This window comes from Balearica regulorum, chromosome 1, assembly GCF_011004875.1.
Source record: "Balearica regulorum gibbericeps isolate bBalReg1 chromosome 1, bBalReg1.pri, whole genome shotgun sequence".
Lineage (NCBI taxonomy): Eukaryota > Metazoa > Chordata > Aves > Gruiformes > Gruidae > Balearica > Balearica regulorum.
The window spans coordinates 134,122,852-134,149,493 of NC_046184.1; the positions used below are offsets into that span (position 1 = coordinate 134,122,852).

The following is a 26,642-nucleotide window of genomic DNA, read 5'->3' on the forward strand; positions in this document are numbered from 1 at the left end:
CGCCTGCGGCGGGGAAGGGCGGTGCTCTGGCCTCTCTCTCGCGTCGCCGCAGGGGGTGGGGAGTAGGTGGGGCGGCGGCGCTGGCGCGCGAGGTGGGAAGAGCGCCGCTGGCGGAGCGGCGGGAGGGCGCGCGGGGCCGCCCCGGGGCACCTGTCGCGCGGAGACCGCTAGACCGGACGCTCGCGCCGCGCCCGCCTACCTCGGCCTGCGTGGGAGGCGCGCGGAAGCACCCGCGGCTGCCGGCGCCGCGCGCTGGTTCGTTCATCCCTGGCGGGGGAGCAGCGGGCTGGCCTCGCCTCGCCTCATGGGCGTCTCACCTGCGGCTCGGGGCCGGGCGGAGGTGAGGGGGCTGCCGCGGGGCTTCGCCCTCCTCGGGAAGGTGCCGCCCCCTCCCCCGGGGGCTGGTTTTAGTTTGGCAGTCCCCGGCGGTAACCCCGCGGCGGGGGTCGGGCCGCGGGGGGGGGGGGGGGGCAGCGCGGCGGTTACCGAGCAGCGGGCGCACCTCATCTCCGCTCTCGGGCTGCTGGCTGAGGTATCCCCCTTTAAAGACGAAGAAGCGGGGCGGTAAGTCTCAGGCCGGCGGCTTGCGGTCGCTGGGGAGGGGGCAGCCCTGCTCCGCCGTCCTGCTCTCCTCCCCGGCCCGGCCTCCGCTTCGCGGCCGCCCTCTGACGGCCCTTCCCGCCTCCCACCTGGGCCGCGGCGGGGCTGCCCGCCGGCTCCCTGAGGTAACGGTCGCCGAGCTGCTGGGGCAGGGGGAGCCCCTCTCCTGGGCAACTTCTGACCGTAGCGCAGCTCCGAAATCCCTACTGAAAACTGCAAGCCCCCGTTGGTAAGACCAAACGGAGTAGTTCGTGTTCCTCTCAGCTTGTGCTGATTTCCAGTTCCCAACAAAATGTTTGCTTCCAGTATTCTCTTTTTGCTTTTACTCCCCTAACGCTATTTCCTTCTACTTTTACAAGTGACTTCCCAAACCGCCTGGAGTTCTTTGTTTCTATTGCGAGTAAACGTTGTGTTTCCCTAAGCTGCTGGGAAATCACTGCTCTTGCTAAAATCACGGCGAGCTTTTTGGTTCGTGTAAGCAGGGTGACTGGGTTTAAGAATTTTGAAGCAGCACGCATCTAAGAATTACACCTGTTGTTGAAATAATTTCTCCTCTCCTTTTTCTGCAAATAGCTTTGAAAATAGCTTAGATGATTATGAAATGCTAATGTTGACAACTACATTAGGAATTTATGAAGGAAGAGCCTGAAACCGAGGAGGTAGGCTCCAAAACTTAAAATCTATGCTATCTAAAAGAAATGTATATTAAAACTAAGTGGCAGGGAAAAGTTAATTCCTGATGATCCTTTTCTCTCAAGTTAATTACTTTTGATGGCTGTGGTCTTCCTTTTGTCCATATTGTCAAGGAAATAATAGTTTATTAAGTCTTATTATCAAGAAATATAAGAGCTTTCTTACATTCTTGAGCTCTGTCTGCTGAATATGCAGGCTGTGTTTATGTTACTTCAGTAGCGTAAGAGGAAGAGTTACAATGTTCGCTCACTAGCTGCTGCTGACTTGCAGAGGTTGAAGAAGCATGCAGCTTTGATTTATGCTATGTACCATTAGATCATGTGCTGTTACATGTTGTATGGATGAATTAGGGTACTTAAGCAAGGAAACATTTTCTTCACCCTAGAATTTTTGCTCTGTGGTGAGGCATGCTGTCATTGTGCAAAACTTATTCCAGTGATTAGCCTCCACAGCTGGCTGAATGTAATGTGAATACAATTACATCATCCCATTTCAGATGGGGTGGAGAAATGGTGGCAACGTCGATGCTTGTTTGAAAGCCAGGTGAAGTGGGAAAATTGCAGGGACGTCAACAGCAGTCAATGCAAACAGCAGATTAGAGCAACAAGAAGGGTGATAAAATTTTGATTAGGATAGTAATTATCAGAATTTTTATGGGGTGGTCTCCTCATCTTTTTTTTAATAGTTCTGGATCCCTTACCATTCCTATTCATACACAGTGCAAGGTGGCATAGATGTATTAGAATCTATTAGATTATTCCCCCCCCCCCCCCAATCATATGATTTGGCTAGTATGATCTTTGAATCTCTTAGTTCATAGCAGGTCCTTTTTTTTCCCCCCAATTTTAATTATCCAGGCTTTAAGAGAGGATGTTTCTGTATCTGAATAGCAATTGTTGTTTATGCTAGTACTGTTGTAGAGCACTGTGAAATATTTTGCTGTATCTGATCAAGGCTTCATCACCATAATATGCATTAACTATCATGTTTGTATCTTCAGAGTACAGTGTTTGTTACTACTCATAGTTTCCTCTTGTGAAAAATCTTTTATTTTGCAGTCTAGACAGGGAAACAGAGACTCTGACAAGTTGGCCATGCCATAGATCTCAGAGCTATTCTATCCAGGTTTGTTGTTCTGAATGCATGATGCTAATGAGTGTCATAGCATCAGGTGTTTCTCTAGATCACAGAAGGGTCGGGGTTGGAAGGGACCTCTGGAGATCATCTAGTCCAACCCCCCTGCTGAAGCAGGATCACCTAGAGCAGGCTGCACAGGATCATGTCCAGGTGGGTTTTGAGTATCTCCAGAGAAGGAGACTCCACAGCCTCTCTGGGCAGCCTGTTCCAGTGCTCGGTCACCCTCACAGTGAAGAAGTTTTTCCTCATGTTCAGATGGAACTTCCTGTGTTCCAGTTTGTGCCTGTTGCCCCTTGTCCTGTCACTGGGCATCACCAAAAAGAGTCTGGCCCCTTCCTCTTGACATCCACCCTTGAGATATTTATAAGCATTGGTGAGATCCCCTCTTGGTCTTCTCCAGATCTGAAACTTAAAACAGATACAATGTTGTTTTCTAGAACAGCATCAACTCTTACTCTGCATCTTGGTCCAGGGATGCTAAATGTTTCTTTTTCTGATTTTTCTCTCACAGTAATAACTTGGAGTGGGAGAATGGGTAGGCATATGAAGAAAGGACTCTAGGCTCTTGAGCAGTATAAGTATGTACATTTTGGTTCAGTTTTTCTTTCCTGGTCTCATGTTCTGTTGATCTAATTGTAAGACTTTTGGTGAAATACTTGATACAGTATGAGTTGGAGAAGCAAAAGCAGCTGAAAAATTGAGTGGATGGTATAACATTCTGATTTTAATAGATATTTGAAGCTATAGTCACTATTTTTGAAGGTAAAGCTACTGGGTGAAGAATGTAAGTGTTCTGGCTAACGTAGCAATGGACAATCTCTGAACTAACTTCTCAAAACACATGTGAAATGATTAACTTCTTTAATTTAGAAAGAATGTAGAGTGACATTCATCTTGCCTAACCTGTGGTTCTAAGAGTTAGCTGGCTTTTCCTGTTCCAGCAGAGGAGTAGGTCGGATGGACTGTGCCTCTTTGGCATCTGCGCAGGGCAGTGTATCAAAATGGTACCTGTTTTTCCATTGATAGGGGAGTAGACTTGGGTGCTCAGCTTACATATTGGTGCATAAGCTGGTAGAGATGAATCCTACTCCCAGATTACAAAGTGATGATTTTGTTGTCTGTTTCTGAAGGTCATTTCAGCTTAGATTCTGTGCATACTGAGGCTGTGTTCTTCCCTGGCATGAATTTGCATTCATCAGATACACATCTTTGTCATTTTAGATTTCCAGCTCCAGATCAGTGTGCTTGTGCTGATTTTCCAATGAAGTACATCCTGGTGACTGGTGGTGTCATCTCAGGCATTGGCAAAGGAATCATTGCAAGCAGCATTGGCACCATACTGAAGTCATGTGGTCTACGTGTCACTGCAATCAAAATTGATCCTTACATAAACATAGATGCTGGAACCTTTTCTCCGTATGAACATGGTAGGAAGGGCAGTGTTGTTCCCTTTTGCATAAATATTTGTATTCACAGTAATGTGGTGGGTATTTTCTTTGTTTTGTTTTTGAAAAACAATAGTATGGTGGTTATTAGTAATTTTATAATTGTAGAATGGTTTGGGTTGGAAGGGACCTCAAAGATCATCTAGTTCCAAACCCCCTGCTGTGGGCAGGGACACCCTCCACTAGACCAGGTTGTCCAAAGCCTTATCCAACCTGGCCTTGAACACTTCCAGATAATCTATTTGGCAATGCAAGTTTGTTCCTTACTGTGTGTTCTCAAGGGCATTGTCTGCTTGAAGTAAAGAGAGGAGAAGCCTCTTCGGTGAAGATACTTTTATGAGTAGATGCTTCCTTACTATAAAGTACCAATTTGTTGGGAAAATCCTAGCTGTCGGCCTTGTTCAGTCAGTGCTATCTTCAGTTTGACTTGATTAGAAAAAAAATTGGAATAATACTATACAATTTTTTTGAAACAACTCCTTGACAGTTACCTGGGTGTCAGTTCCTCTGGTCTGTCTTCATGACAGTCAGATTAAGTTCCCACTTTAGTCAGTGAGGATCTAGTCAAAACCATCAGTGAAGCTTAGAGAGCCAACTAGTGATATCAGTTTAAAGTGGATGCTTGGTTTGATTGGTTAGTTGTCTACACTACATTGGTTGTATTGACTACATTGCTGATGAGCTACAAGACAATCTGATATGCATTTATAATTTTGGATGTTCCTTCAGCTGTCTGTCTTGTTACTTGTACATTTATTGAAAACAGTGGTTTTCAAAGTCCCAAAGTACCTTCAGCTAATACATATCTCTGATTCTTTATATTTGTTGGATTTTGTCTGCTTACTTTTAGTCTAGACCAAAACTTTCGGGACTGGAGATAAACATGTTTATCTCATGAACTGAAAAAAAGACCACTTTGCTTTTTAAGTGGAGGAAGAGCACAGCACACCAGACCTCTCTCAAAAAGCCAAATTTAACTAATCCAGTAGTCCTACACTTCCAGAAGTGCATCTGGTGGTACTTAGTTGGCTAGGGAAATTCTGCCTTTACCTTTGGTGGTAAGACTCCTGCAATGTCCTGAGACCGTGAGGATGTATTCCTCACCTGGATCAGCTACAGGGGAGAGGGAACACTATGGCATGTAATTACCACATGATTCCTCCCCTTTCCCTCCCCTCTGTTCACTTAGGAGTTTCTTACTGCTTGTGAAAAAACACTGGCTTACTGGGTACTAAGTAGAAATTCACACAAGCCAGAATGGCAAGCCTATTTTGTTAACGTTTTGGCAGAAATGTGATTGAGTCAAAGGATTTTAATCTGGTGACTTCCAGTAAACTAAAGAATTTTTGAAATAATATTTTTTTTATATTCTTCAAAGACCTGCTTATGAGAAATGTTGGTTCTACTCTGTGTCTGTTGGCTTAAATGATAACTTAGTAGTACAGAAGAGGTACTTGGGGCCTCACAAGATCTTCCACTCTGTTGGACACATTGTGGTGTTTTTGTTAAACTGTTCATTGGAGTGTTGTATCTTGGTGGGATATGTATTTCTGTAGTCCACCAGGACTGTCTTCAGGGAGATTGCTTTTTTTTTTTTTTTCCCCCCTCCTTCTTGTGCACTGGTCCCATAATTTGTTTAACCATTGATTCATTTGGTCATGGCAAAACGTTTTATGGTTTTTCTAAAGAGCTTTCCAGCCTTACCTCAGGATCTAGGAACTTCAGTTCTTCAGAAGTTGACTAGGTACAGAATTTAGAGACTCTTTAGGGGTCTAAGGAAAGTCTGAACCTGAAGGATATTTTCATTAGATTTTTCAGAGTCAGAAATAACCCTTGCTGTGGACATAGTGAAGCAAATATACAAGATAAATGAATAAGAAACAGTGATGACATTTGAAGAAGCATTTATGTTCATCATAACTTTACTCCTGATCCAAGCCTTAATCATTCAAATAGATTCAAACAAAAAGAATTTATAGCGAAGCACTTTGAACATGCGTAATAATTCATACTTATAAAAGCACAGTTTTTGGCTGCCACATGTAAATTAATGTTTTATTTGTTTTTGATTTATGATTTCTGGAGAACGCTTTCTTCTGCGCAAGGATTGTAGCATGTTGTTGAAATGCTGGTTAAATATTTTTAAGTCACTTAAATATTTTGGCAATATAACTTAAATTCATTTGCAAAACTATTTGTGACTGAGGGATAGGCATTCAATGTAAAAGTAATAACTTGGATATTAAGTCATGCAGAATGACAACACTGAGTTGCAGCATGTGCTTTATTGATATGTCATTTTAAAAAAGCTTTCTTCAATTTTAAGATAAGTTTGTGGTATTCCTGCTGTGTGCTTAATAATTTCTGATTATTTTATTGCTTTTTCCATCTGTTAAGGTTTTCCTAAACTTTCCTGTTATTTTTAAAGTTTTTGCTTTCTTTTCAGGTGAAGTGTTTGTATTGAATGATGGTGGAGAAGTTGATTTAGATTTGGGAAATTACGAGAGATTTTTGGACATCAATCTCTATAAAGATAACAACATCACCACTGGGAAGATATATCAGCATGTCATTAATAAAGAAAGACATGGCGATTACCTGGGAAAAACTGTTCAAGGTGATATTTTTAATTCTGTGACATCCTAGTCCATTCAGTCTTCACAAAAGAGTGATCAAGAACAAGCTGCTCCTTGCTGCGTCGTCTTATTCCTTTCTCCTTTCCAAGGCATATAGGCATATTCCTGTAATGTTAGCCTTTTGGGTTTTAGGAGAGGTGGAATAGAAAAAGGAGCTAGTAGTTTCCTTTTGACTTTGTGTTCATTTTCCCCCTTTTGCATGCAAAACCTGGTATATGGGTCTAAAGTAACATATGCTTGTCTTAATTTTGCTTTGTCTTGTAGTTGTTCCACACATCACTGATGCAGTTCAGGAATGGGTAATGAATCAGGCAAAAGTTCCAGTGGACGATGACAGAAAAGAGCCACAAATTTGTGTAATTGAGGCAAGTATGGAACATTTTTGGATATATATCCACAGTGAACACAAAGAGCTAGCTTGCTTTCTCTTTGCTACTTACTGTAAAAAGGTCAGGCTGAAGTTTTATGGAGAGCAACAACAAAGACATGTTTTATATTTGATTTGTTCTGAAAATGATAGGCGTGGTCTTATCCCTACAGCTTCTGTTTACTTGACTAAATCCCTTCTAGAATACTGCTGAAAATGAGTTGCTTAAGAGTTTATTAATTTATAAAATTAAAGCAGCGAATTATTGTAATGTGAAATATCTGTTCCAAGATACAGACGTTTTACTGAAGCTATGTACTGTTAATTGTACTGAGAAAACTTGTGTAATATCTGAAGTCTCCTACAGTTAGTAGGAGAGCCTATAACGTTCTAGCTTTCCATATGGCTTCAAATGTCCATCCATGGTAATCTTTACAGGAATGTATTTAAGCACTGTGTAAGTTAGTTTCCCATTTCCTGGTGTTATTTTTAACTTTTGTAATCACTTCACTTGCTGATGTTCTGCACAATGGAAATAATGAGTTTCACCCATCCTTAGGGCATTTAGGCAACTGGAGGAAAGGCAGTCGGTAGTTGCCAGTATTGCTATTACAGTAGAAAATACAGAAAAAGGTTATACTTGAGAATTTAATTTGACAGAAGAATTTGACTAGATTTAATGCTAGAAGTGACCACTGTAATTAATAGTGTGAAAAAAAATTTGTGACCCAGGCCATAGAATTGCTCAGTATTTCTTATGCAGAAGAATCTGCTTTGATTAAAATATACTTTTTGGTATAGCTGTAGATCTTTTTTTATTATGTGCACGGTAAGAGTCAAACATTTAATGTAAAACAAATGTAAAAACAGCAAATACAGATGTTGCACAAGAACATCAATAAGCGATGAGTTTGTCAGTGCTTTAACTTCAAGTATAATTTTCTGTTTCCTCCATGTGAGCGTTTTTTCTTTTTTGTTATAGCTCCAGCCTGATAAAAATATTTTTCTTCAGGACTTTAAGGGTAATTGTAATGCTTTTCTATGGCAAAATCCTGAAGGAGTTAAGCTGAATATGTGTGTTCCATACTGTGGTGGGTTGACCCTGGCTGAGGGCCAGGTGCCCACCAGAGCCACTCTATCACTCCCCTCCTTCTCTAGACAGGGGAGAAAAGGTATAATTAAAAAAAACCTTATGGTCGAGATAAGGACAGGGAGAGATCACTCACTAATTATCATCATGAGCAAAACAGACTGAACTGAGAGAGGGAATTCATCTTATTTATTACTAAGCAAAACAGAGTAGAGGAATGAGAAATAAAACCAAATATTAAAACACCTCCCCCCACCCCTCCCATCTTCCCGGGCTCAACTTCACTCCCGGCTTCAACCTCCTCCCCCCTCAGCGGCACAGGGGGACGGGGAATGGGGGTTACGGTCAGTTCATCACACGGTGTTTCTGCCGCTTCTTCATCCTCAGGGGGAGGACTCCTCTCATCGTTCCCCTGCTCCAGCGTGGGGTCCCTCTCACAGGAGACAGTCCTTCATGAACTTCTCCAACGTGAGTCTCCTCCACGGGGTGCAGACTTTCAGGAGCAGAGTGCTCCAGCGTGGGGTCCCCCATGGGGTCACAAGTCCTGCCAGCAAACCTGCTCTGGCGTGGGCTCCTCTCTCCACGGGGCCACAGGTCCTGCCAGGAGCTTGCTCCAGCGTGGGCTTCCCACGGGGCCACAGCCTCCTTCAGGTGTCTCCACCTGCTCTGGCGTGGGGTCCTCCACAGGCTGCAGGTGGAATCTCTACACCCCCTCATCCTTCCTCCATGGGCTGCAGGGGGACAGCCTGCCTCACCATGGTCTTCACCACAGGCTGCAGGGGAATCTTGCTCCGGCGCCTGGAGCACCTCCTGCCCCTCCTTCTGCACTGACCTTGGTGTCTGCAGATGTTCTTACATCTTCTCACTCCTCTCTCTGGCTGCAAAAGCGCTCTCTAACTGTTTTTCTCTTTCTTCAATATGTTATCCCAGAGGCGCTGATTGGCTTGGCCTTGGCCAGCGGCGGGTCCGTCTTGGAGCCGGCTGGCATTGGCTCTGTCAGACACAGGGGAAGCTTCTAGCAGCTTCTCACAGAAGCCACCCCTGTAGCCCCCCCCCCGCTACCAAAACCTTGCCACGCAAAACCAACACACATACAAATGTAGTTGTCAGAAGTTTTTCTAGTACTGGATGAACACAAATACGCAATTCTGCCAAAAGCCACTTGGTGGCACAGAAAGATCATTCTGAAATACAACTACTTCACAAGAATTACATGCTAAACATTGCTTTATTCAGTGCTTAGTCCACTATAGTGCTTTGTGTCTTTGAAAGACATCTACTTTCTGTCTTTAGAAGTAAGTTTTATTGTGGACTTAGTCTTGGATTTTTTGGTTTGGTAATAAATATTTAAAGTTAGAATGTGAAATACTATTTCATATTGATATATGGCATTTGTTGATGTTGGAAAGCTATGATAATATTGCTAAATGTCTGTATCTTGTTGGTTGCAACTGTTTATTAATCTGACAGATAGGAAAATAAAGTTTTTTCTGTACAAAAACCTTCACATCAGCTTAACTATTGATTACCTGTTCACCACTTTGAAGGCAGTGAAAATCATGTGAGTGTGTATTATTCAGCAGCAACCCACATCTTCCCATGGGAAGCTTATGTGTATGGTGTAAAGTGTGTATAACAAAACTGGAAAATTGTTTTATGTTTTCCACAGGAATATGCGCAGAATGGGTGAGGATTCTTTGCAGGGTATTGACAATTTCAATTGTCAATATTTTTAAGATAATTTCAGAAAACTTGTTGAATATGTAAGAGGTAGACTTTTTTTTTTTCTTTCTGCCACTCTGACAGATCCAAGCTTTCTTTTTCAGCTGGGTGGTACCATTGGAGACATTGAAGGAATGCCATTTGTTGAAGCATTTAGACAGTTTCAGTTCAAAGCAAAAAGAGAGAACTTCTGTAATATCCACGTTAGTCTAGTACCACAGGTAAGTTATTAAAATCAATAAAATAGATTTTACTCTGTGTTGAGCTTCATATTTGTTTACTTCCCTAATTGACACTTTCATGCTGGAGGGTTTTAGAAACAGAGATATGAAACCTAGCCACACTGGGGTAAATAAAGGTCTTGATAATTACTTTATTAATGTGAGAATCTGTTTTAATGTTCTAATTTACAAAAAAAAAAACCAAAACCCACACCAAACCCAAACAACACAAACCCTTATGAGCACTGATTTACCTAGAAGGCTAAACATACTTGTGCTTTGCACTGGAAGGTGCTGGTACATTATGAACCCAGTAAGAAAGGCACTCAGACTCTCTATGATAACGTTTAAAATTCTGTTTCTTAGACCTAACACTCTAAGGAGAGAGTAGTATAAACGATCTTACGTCCCTCTGTGGTGGGAAGCCCCGGTGGCGTAGTGTTGAGTGGTCTGCCCAGCACGCTGCACGTCGGAGCCACATCCGTAGAAGTGTCTCTCCCCTTTTGGTCGTTTGAGATAATAGATAATTTTCTTACAAGGGAATGACTGTATCATTTTTACTGTAAACAGAAAGTATCTTCTCAGCAGAACTAATGGCTGTGTCCTTAGATAAAGGCAAGGCCATGCAGGTGATGTGATGGCAGGTGGGAGCTACCTGCGGGCTGGTCTGTTATAAGGAGCTGGCTGGGTTTGTCCTGCGGCCAAGGGACTTGTGTAGCACAGGCCTGGGCTGCCTCAGGTGAACTCTACTCCATGTACAATGGTCTTCCAGTCAATACCAAGTTTTTCTACAGGGCTAAAAGTATTTTTCCGTTCAGACTCTAGATTGTACTTCTCAAATAGGTTTTCTTATTATTTTAAGAGGTAAGAGAATTTGCTAAGCAAAGGTTGGTAATGATGATACGATTGCACCTTGTATAGATAAAGAGAGTTGTTAACTCTTGCAAGTATGTGGTGGAGGATTGATCAGCAATTGGTGGGATTGATTCTGTGTATTTGAGAACACAATTATTTACTACAGCTGATTATTTCCAAGGACAGTCACTGGAGGCTTTGTGCTATGTGAACATTCTCCATTTATTAGGAAAATCCAACTTTTGGAATATTCTTTTTCTCCTACCTGACTCAATTATACTGAAACTTTTCCTCTGTAAGAAAAAACAAAATAAACCTGACCTGAGCTAGGGCCATGTGGTATCTTCACAGAATTTCTTATATATGTAATAACAGTGGTGCCATTTCTGTCTTGTGGCTCTATTTGGATATGCTTAGTTCCTGCAAGTAGCATTACTTACAATGACTTCTCTTTTAACCTGTAACTGCTCTGTTAGTAGATTTTTAGTTGCTATTTGAGCTTTCAAAAAATGTCTTTCCAGCCTAATGCCACTGGCGAACAGAAGACAAAACCAACACAGAACAGTGTTCGAGCACTGAGAGGTCTAGGCTTGTCTCCAGATTTGGTGAGTCAATAAATAGAGATATTTATTTATAGGTCACCTAGTACTGCACTTGCATAACCTGTGTTAAAAGTATAAGTCTTAGTCTCCCATGAGACACCAGAATTTTACAAGATGTGCAACACGTATGCTGCACTGCTTCACTAAAGCCACAGGAAATCAATTTACTCAAATTTACTGTAAGTTTACTTAATTCAACTAACTCCTTGCAATATCTTGGGACTGTAGCTGTGTTCTTCTAAAGCGATCTTTGCAGAAAAATCATTCTGCACTGCTAAAAATAACCTAAAGTCTCAGTTCAGTTTGTGGGAAGACCTAGAACGCTTCTGACTTCTAACGTGCTTTCACAAATTTATTTTTATGCATGATTAAGAAGAAGCAATCCTACCTTTGAAGTACAGCCTTTAAAAATGTTCTCATATTTGGAAATATGAAACGTGGGTGAATCTTCAAAGTAAGGTTCCTCAATTTCTTTCTTGTGTTGGACTTGCACGGTGTAGTAGAGTGAACCTAAAGGCAGCAAGTTTCACCTCATGCCAGTTGGCAAATGATGACAAATGCTCAACTTCCATTCTCTTTCCCCTGTGCTCTGGTGATGAGTATATGCTTATTATGTGGATGCAGTGTTTGCCTCCCTGGCACTTCTTGAGAGCAGAGAGGAGACATAAGTAGATTGCAGCTCCCTGTTGTGATACCTGTCTGCCATTGTAGGACAGAATACCTGTCTGTCGAGAGGAATCGGGTTAGAGAATGTCTAGGCAAACTTGACATCCACAAATCCTTGGGCCCCAATGGGATGCACACACGAGTGCTTGTGGACCTGGCAGGTATTATTGCTATGCCACTCTCAATCATATTTGAAAGGTCATGGAGAACAGGAGAGGTGCCTGAAGACTGGAGGAAAGCCAATGTCACTCCAGTCTTTGAAAAGGGCGGGAAGGAACACCCAGGAAACTACAGGCCAGTCAGCCTCACCTCCATCCCTCGAAAGTCAATGGAACAGCTCATTCTGAATGTCATCTCTAAGCATGTGGAGGAAAGGAAGGTTATTGGGAGAGGTCAACATGGATTCACCATGGGGAAATTGTGCCTGACCTATAGCCTTCTATGATGGCATGACCAGCTGGGTGGATAGAGAGCAGTGGATGTTGTCTACCTTGACTTCAGCAAGGCTTTTGACACGGTCTCTCATAACATCCTCATTAGCAAACTTAGAAAGTGTGGGTTGGATGAGTGGTCAGTGAGGTGGGTTGAGAACTGGCTGAATGGCAGGGCTTAGAGGGTTGTGATGAGTGCTGCAGAGTCTAGTTGGAGGCCTGTATCTAGCAGTGCCCCAGGGATCAGTGCTTGGTCCGTCTTATTCAACATATTCATCAATGATCTGGACAAGGGGACAGAACATATCCTCAGCAAGTTTGCTGATACTAAACTGGGAGGAGTGGCTGACGCACCAGAAGGCTGTGCTGCCATTCAGCAAGATCTTGGCAGACTAGAGAACTGGGCAGAGAGGAACCAAATGAAATTCAATAAAGGCAAGTGTAGGGTCCTGCACCTAGGGAAGCGCAGCCCCAGACACCAGTACAGGTCCGGGGCTGACCTGCTGGGAAGCAGCACTGCGGAGAAGGACCTGGGAGTCCTGGTGGATGACAAGCTCCCCATGAGCCAGCAGTGTGTCCTCATGGCCAAGAAGGCCAATGGTATCCTGGGGTGCATTCAGAAGAGCGTGGCCAGCAGGTTGAGGGAGGTTATCCTCCCCCTGTCCTCTGCCCTGGTGAGGCCACGTCTGGAGTCCTGTGTCCAGTTCTGGGCTCCCCAGTTCAAGACAGACAGGGAGCTACTGGAGAGAGTCCAGCGGAGGACAACAGGGATGATGAGGGGACTGGAGCATCTCTCGTATGAGGAAAGGCTGAGAGAGCTGGGGCTGTTGAGCCTGGAGATGAGAAGACTGAGAGGGGATCTCACCAATGCTTATAAATATCTAAAGGGTGGATGTCAAGAGGAAGGGGCCAGACTCTTCTCAGTGGTGCCCAGTGACAGGACAAGGGGCAACGGGCACAAACTGGAACACAGGAAGTTCCATCTGAACATGAGGAAAAACTTCTTCACTGTGAGGGTGACCGAGCACTGGAACAGGCTGCCCAGAGAGGTTGTGGAGTCTCCTTCTCTGGAGATACTCAAAACCCACCTGGACATGATCCTGTGCAGCCTGCTCTAGGTGATCCTGCTTCAGCAGGGGAGTTGGACTAGATGATCTCTAGAGGTCCCTTCCAGCCTCTACCCTTCTGTGACTGGAGATGTTAACCTGCTTGGTCAAGTGTTGATGGCAGTGATGCCAAGCAGCACAGCTTCAAATGCCAGTACAACCCCAGTTCAAATTTATGCTTCATATCTTCCTGAGCTGCAGCTGAAGACACACTCTCTTTGTAGGTCTGCTTCAGGAACAGAAAAGGACAATTTTGCTCTTTTGTGTGAGGCTGCTTGTTAAGTCAAAGAATACTTTCCATAGTTGATTCTGGAAGTTGTTGAGCAATTTCCATTCCAATGAAGTCCACTGGAAGAAAAAGCTTCCTAGCCCTTCTCAGAAATGAGAGTAGTGAGAATAGTCACTGCTTCTGTATAATATTTATATCCTCAAAAAGGAAAAATTTTTTAAAAAGGATAGTCACACCACTAAATCTTGTATTGTGCTGCTTTCTGATTTTTTTTAAACTCTTGCATTTTACATTTATCAAAAAGCATGTTTATAACTACAAAATCAATGGCTTTATAAATAGGATATGTTAAGAAGGTGTTAGGTAGCTTCAAATTCTTGTGACCTGGTAACTGTAATCAACTTGTGGAGGGAAAGACTTTTATTAACACAGTGCTGCTCTATATTACAAACTTCAGGGCCTAAATTTCAAAATACCTCTTGAGGTGCTAATTGCATATGGAAAGTTGCATGTAATTTTTGAAGGCCTTTAAGATATTTGCCAGTGCCTGATTTTTTTTTTTTCTCCCAAATTAATTTTTAAAAGCCTGTTAAGTGTGTGTGTGGAATAAAAGGAAAACGGACTGATCTAGTCACTTTCTTACATCTTGAGTTCTTGCCTGGGGCAGTTCTGGGACTGCCAGAAGCATGTTTTGTTTTGTTTTTTTGAACTGCTGCTGTTGACCACTAAAGCATAGAGAAATTATGCTCTGAGCAAAGCCTCTTGGGGCTGTTGTAAAGTTGCTTGGGCACTGCTTCAAGAAAATCTTCAAATGGTTGCTCTCTTAGGCAGGGGCCCAAGGCCAAGATAGCACAGGGGGAAGCTCCTAGAACAGTGCTCAGGAGGGCTTCCTTCATAAGCTGTGCTGCCAGGCTGTCTGATCTAAACTTGGCTAGACCTGTTCTTAATACCTGCTGCCTCGCTGTCTGGTGCCAGGGTTCCCTGAGGTGGCATGCTGGGCCAGTTTCAGCTGTGTATGTACAGGAGCCTTTCTGTTCTCCATGGGGTGTTATAAGCACTTAATGAATACGCTGTATCTGCAGATTTAATGGACTTTGTTACAGCATTTTGAAAACTGATTATACACTTGTCAGTGCTGCCCTATTGTCGTCGTTTAACCCAGCAGGCAGCTGAACACCATGCAGCCGCTCGCTTGCTCGCTCCCCTCAACTGCAGTGGCATGGGGGAAAGAATCAGGAAAAAAAGTAAAATTCATGAGTTGATATAAAATCAGCTTAATAGGACAGCAAATGAAGAGAAAATAATAATAATAATGATAAAGGAATATACAAAACAAGTGATGCACAATGCAGTTGCTCACCACCTGCTGACTGATATGCCAAGCCCGTTCCTAAGCAGTGATCGCAGCCTTCTGGCCAACTTCCCCAGTTACATGCTGAGCACGACATCATATGTTATGGAATATCCTTTTGGCCATTTTGGGTCAGCTGTCCTGGCTGTGCTCCCTCATGGCTTGTCATGCACCTCTTCTCTGGCATAGTATGGGAAGCTGAAAAGTCCTTAACTTAATATAAGTATTCCTTAGCAACCTCTAAAAACATCAGTGTTTTATCAACACCATTCTTCTACTAAATTCAAAATACAGCATTATACCAGCTGCCAGGAAGAAAATTAACTTCATCCTTGCCAAAACCAGGACACCTATTCAATTCAATTATTTCTCATCTTTATATTATGTTTCTTTGAGATGCATCTTCAGTGTTATTGTGGTTTTGTATATTCATGCTGATTCTGATGTTTTGATTTCTGTGACTGCCTTAACTTTAAATTTCTCTCAGTAAGATGGATAATAGATTTCAAAGTGGATTTAATCATGCTTATACTATCAAGGTTTATGAATTATATCTTCAAACAGTACCTAATTTTTAAGTATAAGTTATGTTTAATTGAATAGAATGTACAAATTGTTTCATTATTCTTTTTTGATTATTAGAATGGGCACTAATTTTCCCTTATACCTTGCATTGTTTTGCTGTTTCTAGAATTTCTTGCAAGGGTAGGGGAAGTTAATTAGACTTCATCAATATCAGTGTAGCTAAGCTGCGTTCTAGCAAGGTGATCAAAGATCAGCTACAAGTTGCTGGACAAAAAAGAACTTAATGCATTAAGTATAGGTGCATTTGGCAGCAAGATGGGGAAAATAATGAATTAATCTTTTAACAGGATCATCCTACTTACTGTTATACTTTCAGGATTCAAAATAATTTAAGGTAGTAGACTGAGTAATCAGTAGGTACATTGATAGAGCAGTTCTGCATTTTGAGCTGGTTGCCTGAAGTTACATAATGCAAAAAAAACCCCTTCCAAGAAACACCAAAACACATGCTTGTTTTCTTTATTGGTAAAATTATCAATGTGTTCTAAAATTCCTGAGTTTTACATGGATCAGCAAAATAATAGCAAAATAATTGCACCAGGAAAAAACCCACAAAATTATGAAATAATTTCCTCATCTTCAGCTTCTTTCTTTTTATCATGATGTGCAAATTAAGAATTACAAAAAAAATGCTGAAGTACTGTAACACTAGAAAACATGTATGTAAGCTAAGTATTATTGCTCTAAATTTAACTGATAAGATCACAATATTTCTTTTGATTCATTATATTAACTGAAGTCTCGCAACTCTGTAAGTATGAATAAAGGGTATTACAATAGTAGCTACAAGAAAGGAGAACATGAGGAAGCAGTATTACAGAGAATGCCAAAGAAAGATTAAAAAAGTGGGCCTGTGGGCAGGTGACTGATTTACTTCTGCTTTGCTAGCAGATATTTGTGAGCTATGATATATTGTAGAACTCTAAAAAGAGGGGAAGAGAAAAAAAAAGGCACATTTGTGCTTCCAAAGGAGATTTATTTCTCCGTGACAATACTGAGGATCTTGTATTGGTTTGCCTAATAAATATTTAAGGTGTTTCCTTCTGTTATGACAGATTGTCTGCAGAAGTGCAAAACCTATAGAAATGGCAGTGAAGGAGAAGATTTCCATGTTTTGCCATGTGGAGCCTGAGCAGGTCAGTACTTCAAGATTTTTGCATAATTATTTAAACCTGTGGGAAAGCTTACAAATATTTCTGTGCATTTCTGTTTTCAACTTTGGACTGTTTCATTAATATGTAATAGTTTTTACAATTTTTATCTTGCTGCCATGTACGCTATAACACTTTAAAAAAATTGGGAGTTTATATGTTAAATTTTATGTCAGTCATTAACAATTGTCGTGGTTTTACCCCAGCCAGCAGCTGAGCACCACGCAGCCCCTCGTTCGCTCCCCACCCCCCCCCGCCCCCAGTGGGATGGGGAGGAGAATGGGAAGGAAAAGACAAGACCTGGTGGGTTGGTATAAGGACAGTTTCCTAGGATAGCAAAGGGAGAGGGGAAGACAAAACAAACCAAAACAGTACTTAACAGAGTATATGAAACTGGTGATACAGAATGCCGTTTCTCACCCGAGGACCATACAACTCAGACGGCACGCTCGGGCCTGTCCCGAAACCGGACTGTCCCCGAGCCACGCGTCCTGGAGCTGCTACTGCCCCTCCCTGGCTAGCCCCCCTTTTATGCTGAGCATGATGTCACCTGGTATGGAATACCCCCTTTGGCTAGTTTGGGTCACCTGTCCTGTCTATGTCCCCTCCCAACTCCTTGTGCACCCCCAGCCGTCCCACTGGCAAGGCGGTGCGAGAATCAGAAGAGGCTTTGGCTCTGTGTAAGCACTGCTCAACAACAGGTGCACATAACAAAAACATCTCTATATTATCAATGCTGTTTCCAGCACAAATGCAAAACATAGCCCCATACTAGCTACTGTGAAAAAGAAAAAAAAAAAATGAACCCTCTCAGCTGAAACCAGGACATTATCCACCCCTTATTCCATACTATTTACATCATGCTTAGGTCCCACACAATTCAATACATCCTCATTAACCACTACCACCTTTCTCATCCCTTAATAATATACTGATATCATTCTTTTAGTCTGTGGACTACCCTCTTAAAATGTCAGTAAATGTCCACAAAATGTCCATTGGGTTCACTCAGCCCATATCCTTGGGCTTCATTTATCATACCAATCTCTCAGGGCAGGAGTGATGATGTGTACTGTTGGACTCCTACATGCTGCATTCCGGAACTTGCGACTGGTGTTTGGTGTGGTCCATGCTTAAAGTCCATGGGTTGAAGCTGTTGTGTTGTTTTTTTCCTTCCAAAGAAGTTGCTGGGCACCAGTTGCTAAGGCCAATTCTAATTCCATCATCGCAGTATTCATCCTTCATTAATTTAGGTGATTCTTACTGTAATACCGTTGATACAGCATATAACAATTGTAGCAATGATAAGATACAATGACAGGGTTATTTTAGCAGTTAACAGCATACATTCTAATTTATTGGCTATTCTCACCTAGAATCAGATCCCCTTGAGGTACACATCGGACTTCCCCATCCTTCCACATCACCCACCAGGTGCACCCAGGTCCTTGAGCAAAAGCAATCACACGAATGGGTTTGCCTTTGCCTGAAGCAGGGCTAACCCAGACTGTCTTCCCTAACATATTCTTCATGCGCACTACAGGAACTTTATCTCCTTCTACAGGCTCTGGAAGTTTTGATTGTGCAGGGCCAGCTCGACTGGTAGACCCCCTAGTATTAATTAACCAGGTGGCCTTCGCTAAATGTGTGTCCCAATGTTTGAAAGTCCCACCACCCATTGCTCTCAATGTAGTTTTTAGCAGTCCGTTGTATCGTTCAATTTTCCCGGGGGCTGGTGCATGATAGGGGATGTGATACACCCACTCAATACCATGCTCTTTGGCCCAGGTGTCTATGAGGTTGTTCTGAAAATGAGTCCCATTGTCTGATTCGATTCTCTCTGGGGTGCCATGTCACCACAGGACTTGCTTTTCAAGGCCCAGAATAGTGTTCCGGGCAGTGGCGTGGGGCACAGGATATGTTTCCAGCCACCCAGTGGTTGCTTCCACCATTGTAAGAACGTAACGCTTGCCTTGGCAGGTTTGTGGGAGTGTGATGTAATCAATCTGCCATGCCTCCCTGTATTTATATTTCAGCCACCATCCTCCATACCAGACAGGCTTTACCCACTTGGCCTGCTTAACGGCAGCGCATGTTTCACATTCATGGATAACCTGAGAGATAGCATCCATGGTCAAGTCCACCCCTTGGTCACGAGCCCATCTATATGTCGCATCTCTTCCTTGATGGCCTGAAGTGTCATGGGCCCAGCAAGCTATAAACAATTCACCTTTATGTTGCCAGTCCAAATCCACCTGAGCCACCTCAATCTGAGCAGTCTGATCCACCTGCTGGTTGTTTTGATGTTCCTCAGTAGCCCGACTCTTGGGTACGTGGGCATCTACATGACGCACTTTCACAACCAGCTTCTTTAGCTGGGCAGCAATATCCTGCTATAATTCAGCAGCCCAGATGGCTTTACCTCTGCGCTGCCGGTTGCTCCGCTTCCACTGCTGTAACCACCCCCACAGGGCATTGGCCACCATCCATGAGTCAGTATAGAGGTAAAGCATCGGCCACTTCTCTCTTTCAGCAATATCTAAGGCCAGCTGGATGGCTTTCACCTCTGCAAACTGGCTCAGTTCACCTTCTCCTTCAGCAGCTTCTGCAACTCGCCGTGTAGGACTCCATACAGCAGCCTTCCACCTTCAATGCTTTCCCACGATGCGACAAGACCCATCAGTGAAGAGGGCATATGGCTTCTCATCTTCTGTTAGTTTATTATACAGTGGGGCTTCTTCAGCACGTGTTACCTCCTCCTCTGGTGACATTCCAAAGTCTTTGCCTTCTGGCCAGTCTGTGATCAATTCCAGAATTCCTGGATGATTGGGGTTTCCTATTCGAGCCCGCTGTGTGATCAGTGCAACCCACTTACTCCACGTAGCATCGTTTGCGTGATGTGTAGAAGGAGCCCTCTCTTTGAACATCCAACCCAGCACTGGCAGTTGAGGTGCCAGGAGGAGCAGTGCTTCAGTGCCAATCACCTCTGAAGCAGATCGAACCCCTTCGTAGGCTGCCAATATCTCCTTTTCTGTTGGAGTGTAGTGGGCCTCGGATCCTCTGTATCCCTGACTCCAAAACCCCAGGGGTCGACCTCGAGTCTCCCCTGGTGTTTTCTGCCAGAGACTCCAGGTAGGGCCATTCTCCCCGGCTGCGGTGTACAGCACATTCTTTACATCTGGTCCTGCCCGGACTGGCCCAAGAGCTACGGCATGAACTATTTCTTGTTTAATTTGTTCAAAAGCTTGTCGTTGTTCAGGGCCCCATTCAAAATCATTCTTCTTCCGGGTTACATGGTAGAGAGGGCTTGCAATGAGACTGTAATTCGGAATGTGCATCGCCAGAAAACCCACAATGCCTAGAAAAGCTTGTGTCTCCTTTTTATTGGTTGGTGGAGACATGGCTGCTATTTTGTTAATCACATCCATTGGGATCTGATGACACCCATCTTGCTATTTTATTCCTAAAAACTGAATCTCCTGTGCAGGTCCCTTGACCTTACTTCGCTTTATGGCAAAACCAGCTTTCAGAAGGATTTGGATTATTTTCTTCCCTTTCTCAAAAACTTCTTCTGCCGTGCTGCCCCATACGATGATGTCATCAATGTATTGCAAATGTTCTGGAGCTTCACCCCGTTCCAATGCACTCTGGATCAGTCCATGGCAAATAGTGGGGCTGTGTTTCCACCCTGGGGCAGTCGATTCCAGGTGTACTGGACGCCCCTCCAAGTGAAGACAAACTGTGGCCTGCGCTCTGCTGCCAAAGGGATCAAGAAAAATGCATTAGCGATATCAATTGTGGCATACCATTTGGCTGCCTTTGACTCCAGTTCATATTGAAGTTCCAGCATATCCGGCACGGCAGCACTCATTGGCGGTGTGACTTCATTCAGGCCACGATAGTCTACTGTCAGCCTCCACTCTCCATTGGACTCTCGCACTGGCCATATGGGGCTGTTAAAGGGTGAGCGGGTTCTGCTGATCACTCCCTGACCCTTCAGTTGACAAATCAGCTTATGGATGGGAATCAGGGAGTCTCGGTTGGTGCAGTATTGCTGCTGGTGCACCGTTGTGGTAGTGATTGGCACCTATTGTTCTTCAATCCTCAGCAACCCCACAACAGAAGGGTCCTCTGAGAGTCCAGGCAAAGTAGATAATGGTTCAATTTTCTCCATCTCCAAGGCAGCTATACCAAAAGCCCATCTATACCCTTTTGGGTCCTTGAAATACCCTCTCCTGAGGTAGTCTATGCCCAGGATGCATGGAGCCTTTGGGCCAGTCACAATGGGGTGCTTTTCCCAGTCCTTCCCAGTTAGACTTACTTCAGCTTCCAGTAGAGTCAGCTGTTGTGATCCCCCTGTCACTCCAGAAAGAGGTGGGTTCTGCTCCTTCATAGCTTGATGGCATTAAAGTACACCGTGCACCGGTGTCCACTAGAGCCTTGTACTCTTGTGGATCTGACGTGCCAGGCCATCGGATCCACACAGTCCAATAAACCCGATTGTCCCTTTCCTCCACCTGGCTGGAGGCAGGGCCCCTCTAATCCTGCTCATCATATTCGCTACTCACTTCTTGCACAAAGGACTTAGAAGTCCCTTCAAGAGGATCATACATATGAGTAGGCCTTCCACTCGCTCTGGGGAACTGCCCACTGGAGACTGGAGTGGCATTTTTCCTGGAAGAATTCCCTTTTGTGGCTGTTTTACTTTGCAGCTCATGTACTCGTGCCCGTAGCATTGAGGTAGGCTTTCCATCCCACTTCCTCATGTCCTCTCCATGGTCACACAGGTAAAACCACAGGGTACCTCGTGGTGTGTACCCTCTATATCCTCTCTCCTGAACAGAGAAATGCTTGCTCTGGATAGCCGAAACACTGGTCCGTACAGATGGGGAATAAGACATATCCTCTCTAAGTTGCTGGAACTCCCGGGACAGTTTCTCCACAGCTGAAATGAGGGAGGAAGAGAGACTTTCTTCATACTGACGGAGTCGGCCAGCCACTTTATCCACTGTTGGTGCCTCTTCATGTTTCCAGTCCATTACTGCTAGTGAGTTGGCGTACGATGATGGTGCACTTCACACAAACTTCTACCACATGGGTCGTGTGCACTGGACTTCATCAGGGTCTGTGGGTAACTGCGCATTGTCTGGGTCATAATAAACCAACTACCGCATGGCTAATTCCCTCAGGTACTGGATACCTCGCTCCATGGTGGTCCACTTGCTTGGCCGACATACAACGTCTTCACTGAAAGGATACCTTTCCTTCACACTTGACAGGAGTCTCCTCCAGAGGCTGAGGGCTTGTGTTGTTTTCCTAATTGCCTTGTCAATGCCTCCTTCCTTGGACAGGGATCCCAACTGTTTGGCCTCCCTGCCGTCTAATTCCAGGCTACTGGCCCCATTATCCCAGCATCAGAGCAGCCAGGTAATGATGTGCTCACCTGGATGGCGGCTGAAATCTTTTCTCATATCTCACAGCTCACTCTGGGACAGGGATCGAGTGATTACCTTTGGTTCTGGCTCTTCCTCCTGTGATGGTCCTGGTTCATCATCATCCTTCACTAAGCGAACTGATTTCTTTGTGTATTTCTTCTTCTATATAGGGGCGACTGATACTGGTACTGGTTGGTTTTCTTGTTCACCTTCAGTCCCTGTCACAATGGTTTGAGTAGCTACAGTGTCTGTTGCAGGGATTCGGGTAGCCACAGGGGTTGGGGTAGCCGCTGTGCCTGTCACGGGGGTTTGAGTAGCCACAGTGTCTGTTATGGAGGCTGGGGCAGCCGTGGGGGTTGGGGTAGCTGTCGTGCCTGGTGTGGGGTCTGGAGTAGCCGCGGGGGTTGGGGTCGCTGCGGTGCCTATTGTGGGGTCTGGAGTAGCCGTGGGGGTTGAGGTAGCTGCCATGCCTGTTGTGGGGGCTGGGGTAGCTGCAGTGTCAGTGGGTTTGTTTTCCCTCTCTTTCCCCTGATGACACTGCCTACTGTCGAGCAATGTTTGGTAGATTGAGGCCCGGGCCCAACACAGTGTAGTAAGTTGTGCCTCCTTGGAATAGCCACAGCATTTTCCCTTCAAATATTCTATCACTTTCTCAGGGTTCTGTAGTTGTTCAGGGGTGAAGTTCCAAAACATTGGGGATGAGAAGGTCTCTAGATACCTGCCCACACACTCCCACATGCCATGCCAGCCCTGACTATTCAGCCTCGGGGCAGGTGTCTGAGTGGTATTCTTAAAACATCTTTTTGCAACCTTGAACAAAACTTGAAACACATTCAGGAGACATAATAATATGTACACAATGGCTCGAACATCCCAAGAATAATCAAAATTTTCAAAAGCTGCTGCAACTAGCCTGTAGGGAAAAAGGGGAATGAAAGAGCAGGAGGAAGTATCCCCCTCTGTCTTCCCTGTAGATTGAGTGCGATTATTAATCGATTCAAAGAGATATCCAAGGTACGGGCATGACAGCAAAACCCAATACAAGTACCAAATTAAACTCATAATCATTGATGTTATCATATCATAAGTTGATATCACACAGTACAGCAACATGAGAACCTGGACCCCTCTCCCGGAGGTGATAAACAGCAGCATTGCAAGGAATACATACAGCAAGTAGGGGTTTAGATACCACAGCCACGTGATGAAATAAAACACCATCGTGACCACTGGCTGTTTAAAATAATACAATAAATACTTATAACAACTTTGTTTTAACACACTTGGGGCAGATCTGTCGTTATCTCAACCCTTCGTGCCCCATGTTGGGCGCCAAAAAGGACTGTCGTGGTTTTACCCCAGCCAGCAGCTGAGCACCACGCAGCCCCTCGTTCACTCCCCACCCCCACCCCCCCCCGCCCCCAGTGGGATGGGGAGGAGAATGGGAAGGAAAAGACAAGACCTGGTGGGTTGGTATAAGGACAGTTTACTAGGACAGCAAAGGGAGAGGGGAAGACAAAACAAACCAAAACAGTACTTAACAGAGTATATGAAACTGGTGATACAGAATGCAGTTTCTCACCCGAGGACCATACAACTCAGACGGCACGCTCGGGCCTGTCCCGAAACCGGACTGTCCCCGAGCCACGCGTCCTGGAGCTGCTACTGCCCCTCCCTGGCTAGCCCCCTTTTATGCTGAGCATGATGTCACCTGGTATGGAATACCCCCTTTGGCTAGTTTGGGTCACCTGTCCTATGTCCCCTCCCAACTCCTTGTGCACCCCCAGCCGTCCCACTGGCAAGGCGGTGCGAGAATCAGAAGAGGCTTTGGCTCTGTGTAAGCACTGCTCAACAACAGGTGCACATAACAAAAACATCTCTATATTATCAACGTTGTTTCCAGCACAAATGCAAACATAGCCCCATACTAGCTACTGTGAAAAAGAAAAAAAAAAAGAACCCTCTCAGCTGAAACCAGGACAACAATTTAAATGCATGTTATGTAAAAAGTTAATAAAATAATAGATTTTAAGTGCATGGTTAATTTTTATACATAGTTGTGAAAACTCTGCAGTTTCAAGCTATGGGTGGTTATTGTCCATCAGTCATCTCAGGTAGTTATAATAATGGAATAACAGCAAAGTGTGGTTAAAGCTAAAGGTTTTGCCTGTGTCCATAGATCATCACAGCCACATGAACACTTACTGTGATAATATATAATAGGCTGTTCATGCCCTTTAACGTGCTTAGAACATCTACTGTATAGTAGATTTTATAGTTCATGTGTGATTTTGGCCTTAATAGTTTGTGATTAATTGCTATTTAAATATTAAATTGTGATAAATCAAATGCTCTGATATTTTTGCAAGTGAGAGCATTTTACTCTTCTATGTAATGGATAATATTAAAGGGATAATAGATGCCAACAGTTATGCTGTATTTCAAATATGTATCAGTGTTGACCTCTCTCTCTTCAGGTGTGTAAGAAAAAGCTTTTTATAGTAAGATTCCAGATGAGAACATAGAGGGCGGTGTAGCCCCCTGCCTCCTCCCCCTGCCTTCCCCCCTTCCATCTTACTCTCTGTGGAAGATAACACCCCTGAGGTAGCTTCTGGAAAATCCTTCAGAAATGCCTTTGTGGTTGCTCTCCAGCCAGAGACAGACAACTGGATAAAACAAAAATGGTGTGTGCTTTTCTGGCAGTATCAGGCCGTGTGTGAACACGTACGTACTCAGATTCCAACTGCAGTTATTATGCCAGTCTAACTGGTCCAAGAGTCATGTGCGTAACTGAACTTCCCTAAGAGCTCCCTGGCAGGGAGGGAGCTGTCTTCATGGCACTTTTTTCCAAGTTCTGCATTTTAGAGTAGAAGCTAAATAGTTGTACCAATTACAGCTTTCATGAGAAGCTGAGTGATCCCAGGCAGAGTACTGCACTTTTCTTATGCTGTTCAGGCTAGCTCAGGTGTCTGTCCACAGCACTGCATTGTGATATATGTGTGTCCCTGGTGGTTAGACCCAGTGGACTGAACTGGGGTGCTGCTAGGTGCTGTACTGTGGTGAGGCCTTATTTTTTATTTTTTGTTTTCCTTTTCATAGCTGTATTCATCAGAATTCTGCAAGGCCATTCTTAAGTCCCCTGTGTGTCTTCAAATTAATGAACTACTTCTGGATTTCAGAAGACACTGGCCACCTGTCTATATATTCCCTAGAATGATCCTGAATTTCTTGTGAACCAAAGGATTAGATCCATCATCAGTCTTCTTCCTGGAGCTATGTGCAATGCCAGTAGAGAAGAAGCTGCCATTTATTTTGCGCCTGTAATGGTGGTTTACAATCTCAAGGGGATCAATCTTTTCAGACCACCTTTTCCATTTATTTGCTGTTGTAGAATCACAGCATAGTTGAGGTTGGAAGGGAAGTCATCTGGTCCAACCCCCCTGCTCAAGCAGGGCCACCTACAGCCAGTCACCCAGAACCATTATCCAGATGGCTTTTGAATATGTCCAAGGATGGAGACTCCACAACCTCTCTGTGCAGCCTGTGCCAGAGCTCGGTCACCCTCACAGATAAAAAGCATTTCCTGATGTTCAGAGGGAACCTCCTGTGTTTCAGTTTGTGCTTATTGCCTCTTGTCCTATAACTGGGCAATGCTGAAAAGAGCCTGGCCCCATCTTCTTTGTACCCTTCTCTCAGGTATTTCTATACATTGATGAGATTTTCCACCCCTGAGCGTTCTCTTCTCCAGGCTGAACAGTCCCAGCTTTCTCAACCTTTCCTCATAGGAGAGATGTTCCAGTCCCTTGATCATCGTTGAGACCCTACCCGGAGTACTGCATCCAGGTCTGGGGCCCCCAACATAAGAAGGACATGGAGCTGTTGGAGTGGGTCCAGAGGAGGGCCATGAAGATGATCAGAGGGCTGGAGCATCTCTCCTATGAGGACAGGCTGAGGGAGTTGGGGTTGTTCAGCTTGGAGAATAGAAGGCTCCGGGGAGATCATGTAGCAGCCTTCCAGCACCCGAAGGGGGCCTACAAGAAAGCTGGAGAGGGGCTGTTTACAAGGGCATGGAGTGACAGGACAAGGGGTAATGGGTTCAAGCTGAAGGAGGGTCGATTTAGATTAGATGTTAGAAAGAAATTCTTCGCTGTGAGGGTGGTGAGGCAGTGGAACAGGTTGCCCAGAGAGGTTGTGGAGGCCCCCTCCCTGGAAGTGTTCAAGGCCAGGTTGGATGGGGCTTTGGGCAATGTGGTCTAGTGGAGGGTGTCCCTGCCCATGGCAGGGGGATTGGAACTAGATGATCTTTAAGGTCCTTTCCAA

At 44.3% G+C, this 26,642-nt stretch overlaps 1 protein-coding gene across 5 annotated transcripts in view; it reads left to right on the forward strand.

Annotated features, from left to right (window-relative positions):
* The first annotated feature begins 28 nt into the window (after nt 1-28).
* The window catches only part of CTPS2 (CTP synthase 2), an 86,891-nt gene continuing 60,277 nt past the window's right edge, over nt 29-26,642 (forward strand). Inside the window, exons 1-7 of one of the 5 annotated variants that reach the window (XM_075775987.1) lie at nt 29-829; nt 3,652-3,857; nt 6,322-6,492; nt 6,776-6,876; nt 9,795-9,911; nt 11,288-11,371; nt 16,792-16,872. In XM_075775987.1, the coding sequence (XP_075632102.1) occupies nt 3,692-3,857; nt 6,322-6,492; nt 6,776-6,876; nt 9,795-9,911; nt 11,288-11,371; nt 16,792-16,872 (720 nt within the window). In that variant the 5' untranslated portion in view covers nt 29-829; nt 3,652-3,691. Of the gene's footprint in view, nt 830-2,861; nt 3,013-3,651; nt 3,858-6,321; nt 6,493-6,775; nt 6,877-9,794; nt 9,912-11,287; nt 11,372-16,791; nt 16,873-26,642 lie in introns of those variants that run through there. The other 4 variants (XM_075775978.1, XM_075776013.1, XM_075775994.1 and 1 more) reach the window with 4 other exon arrangements.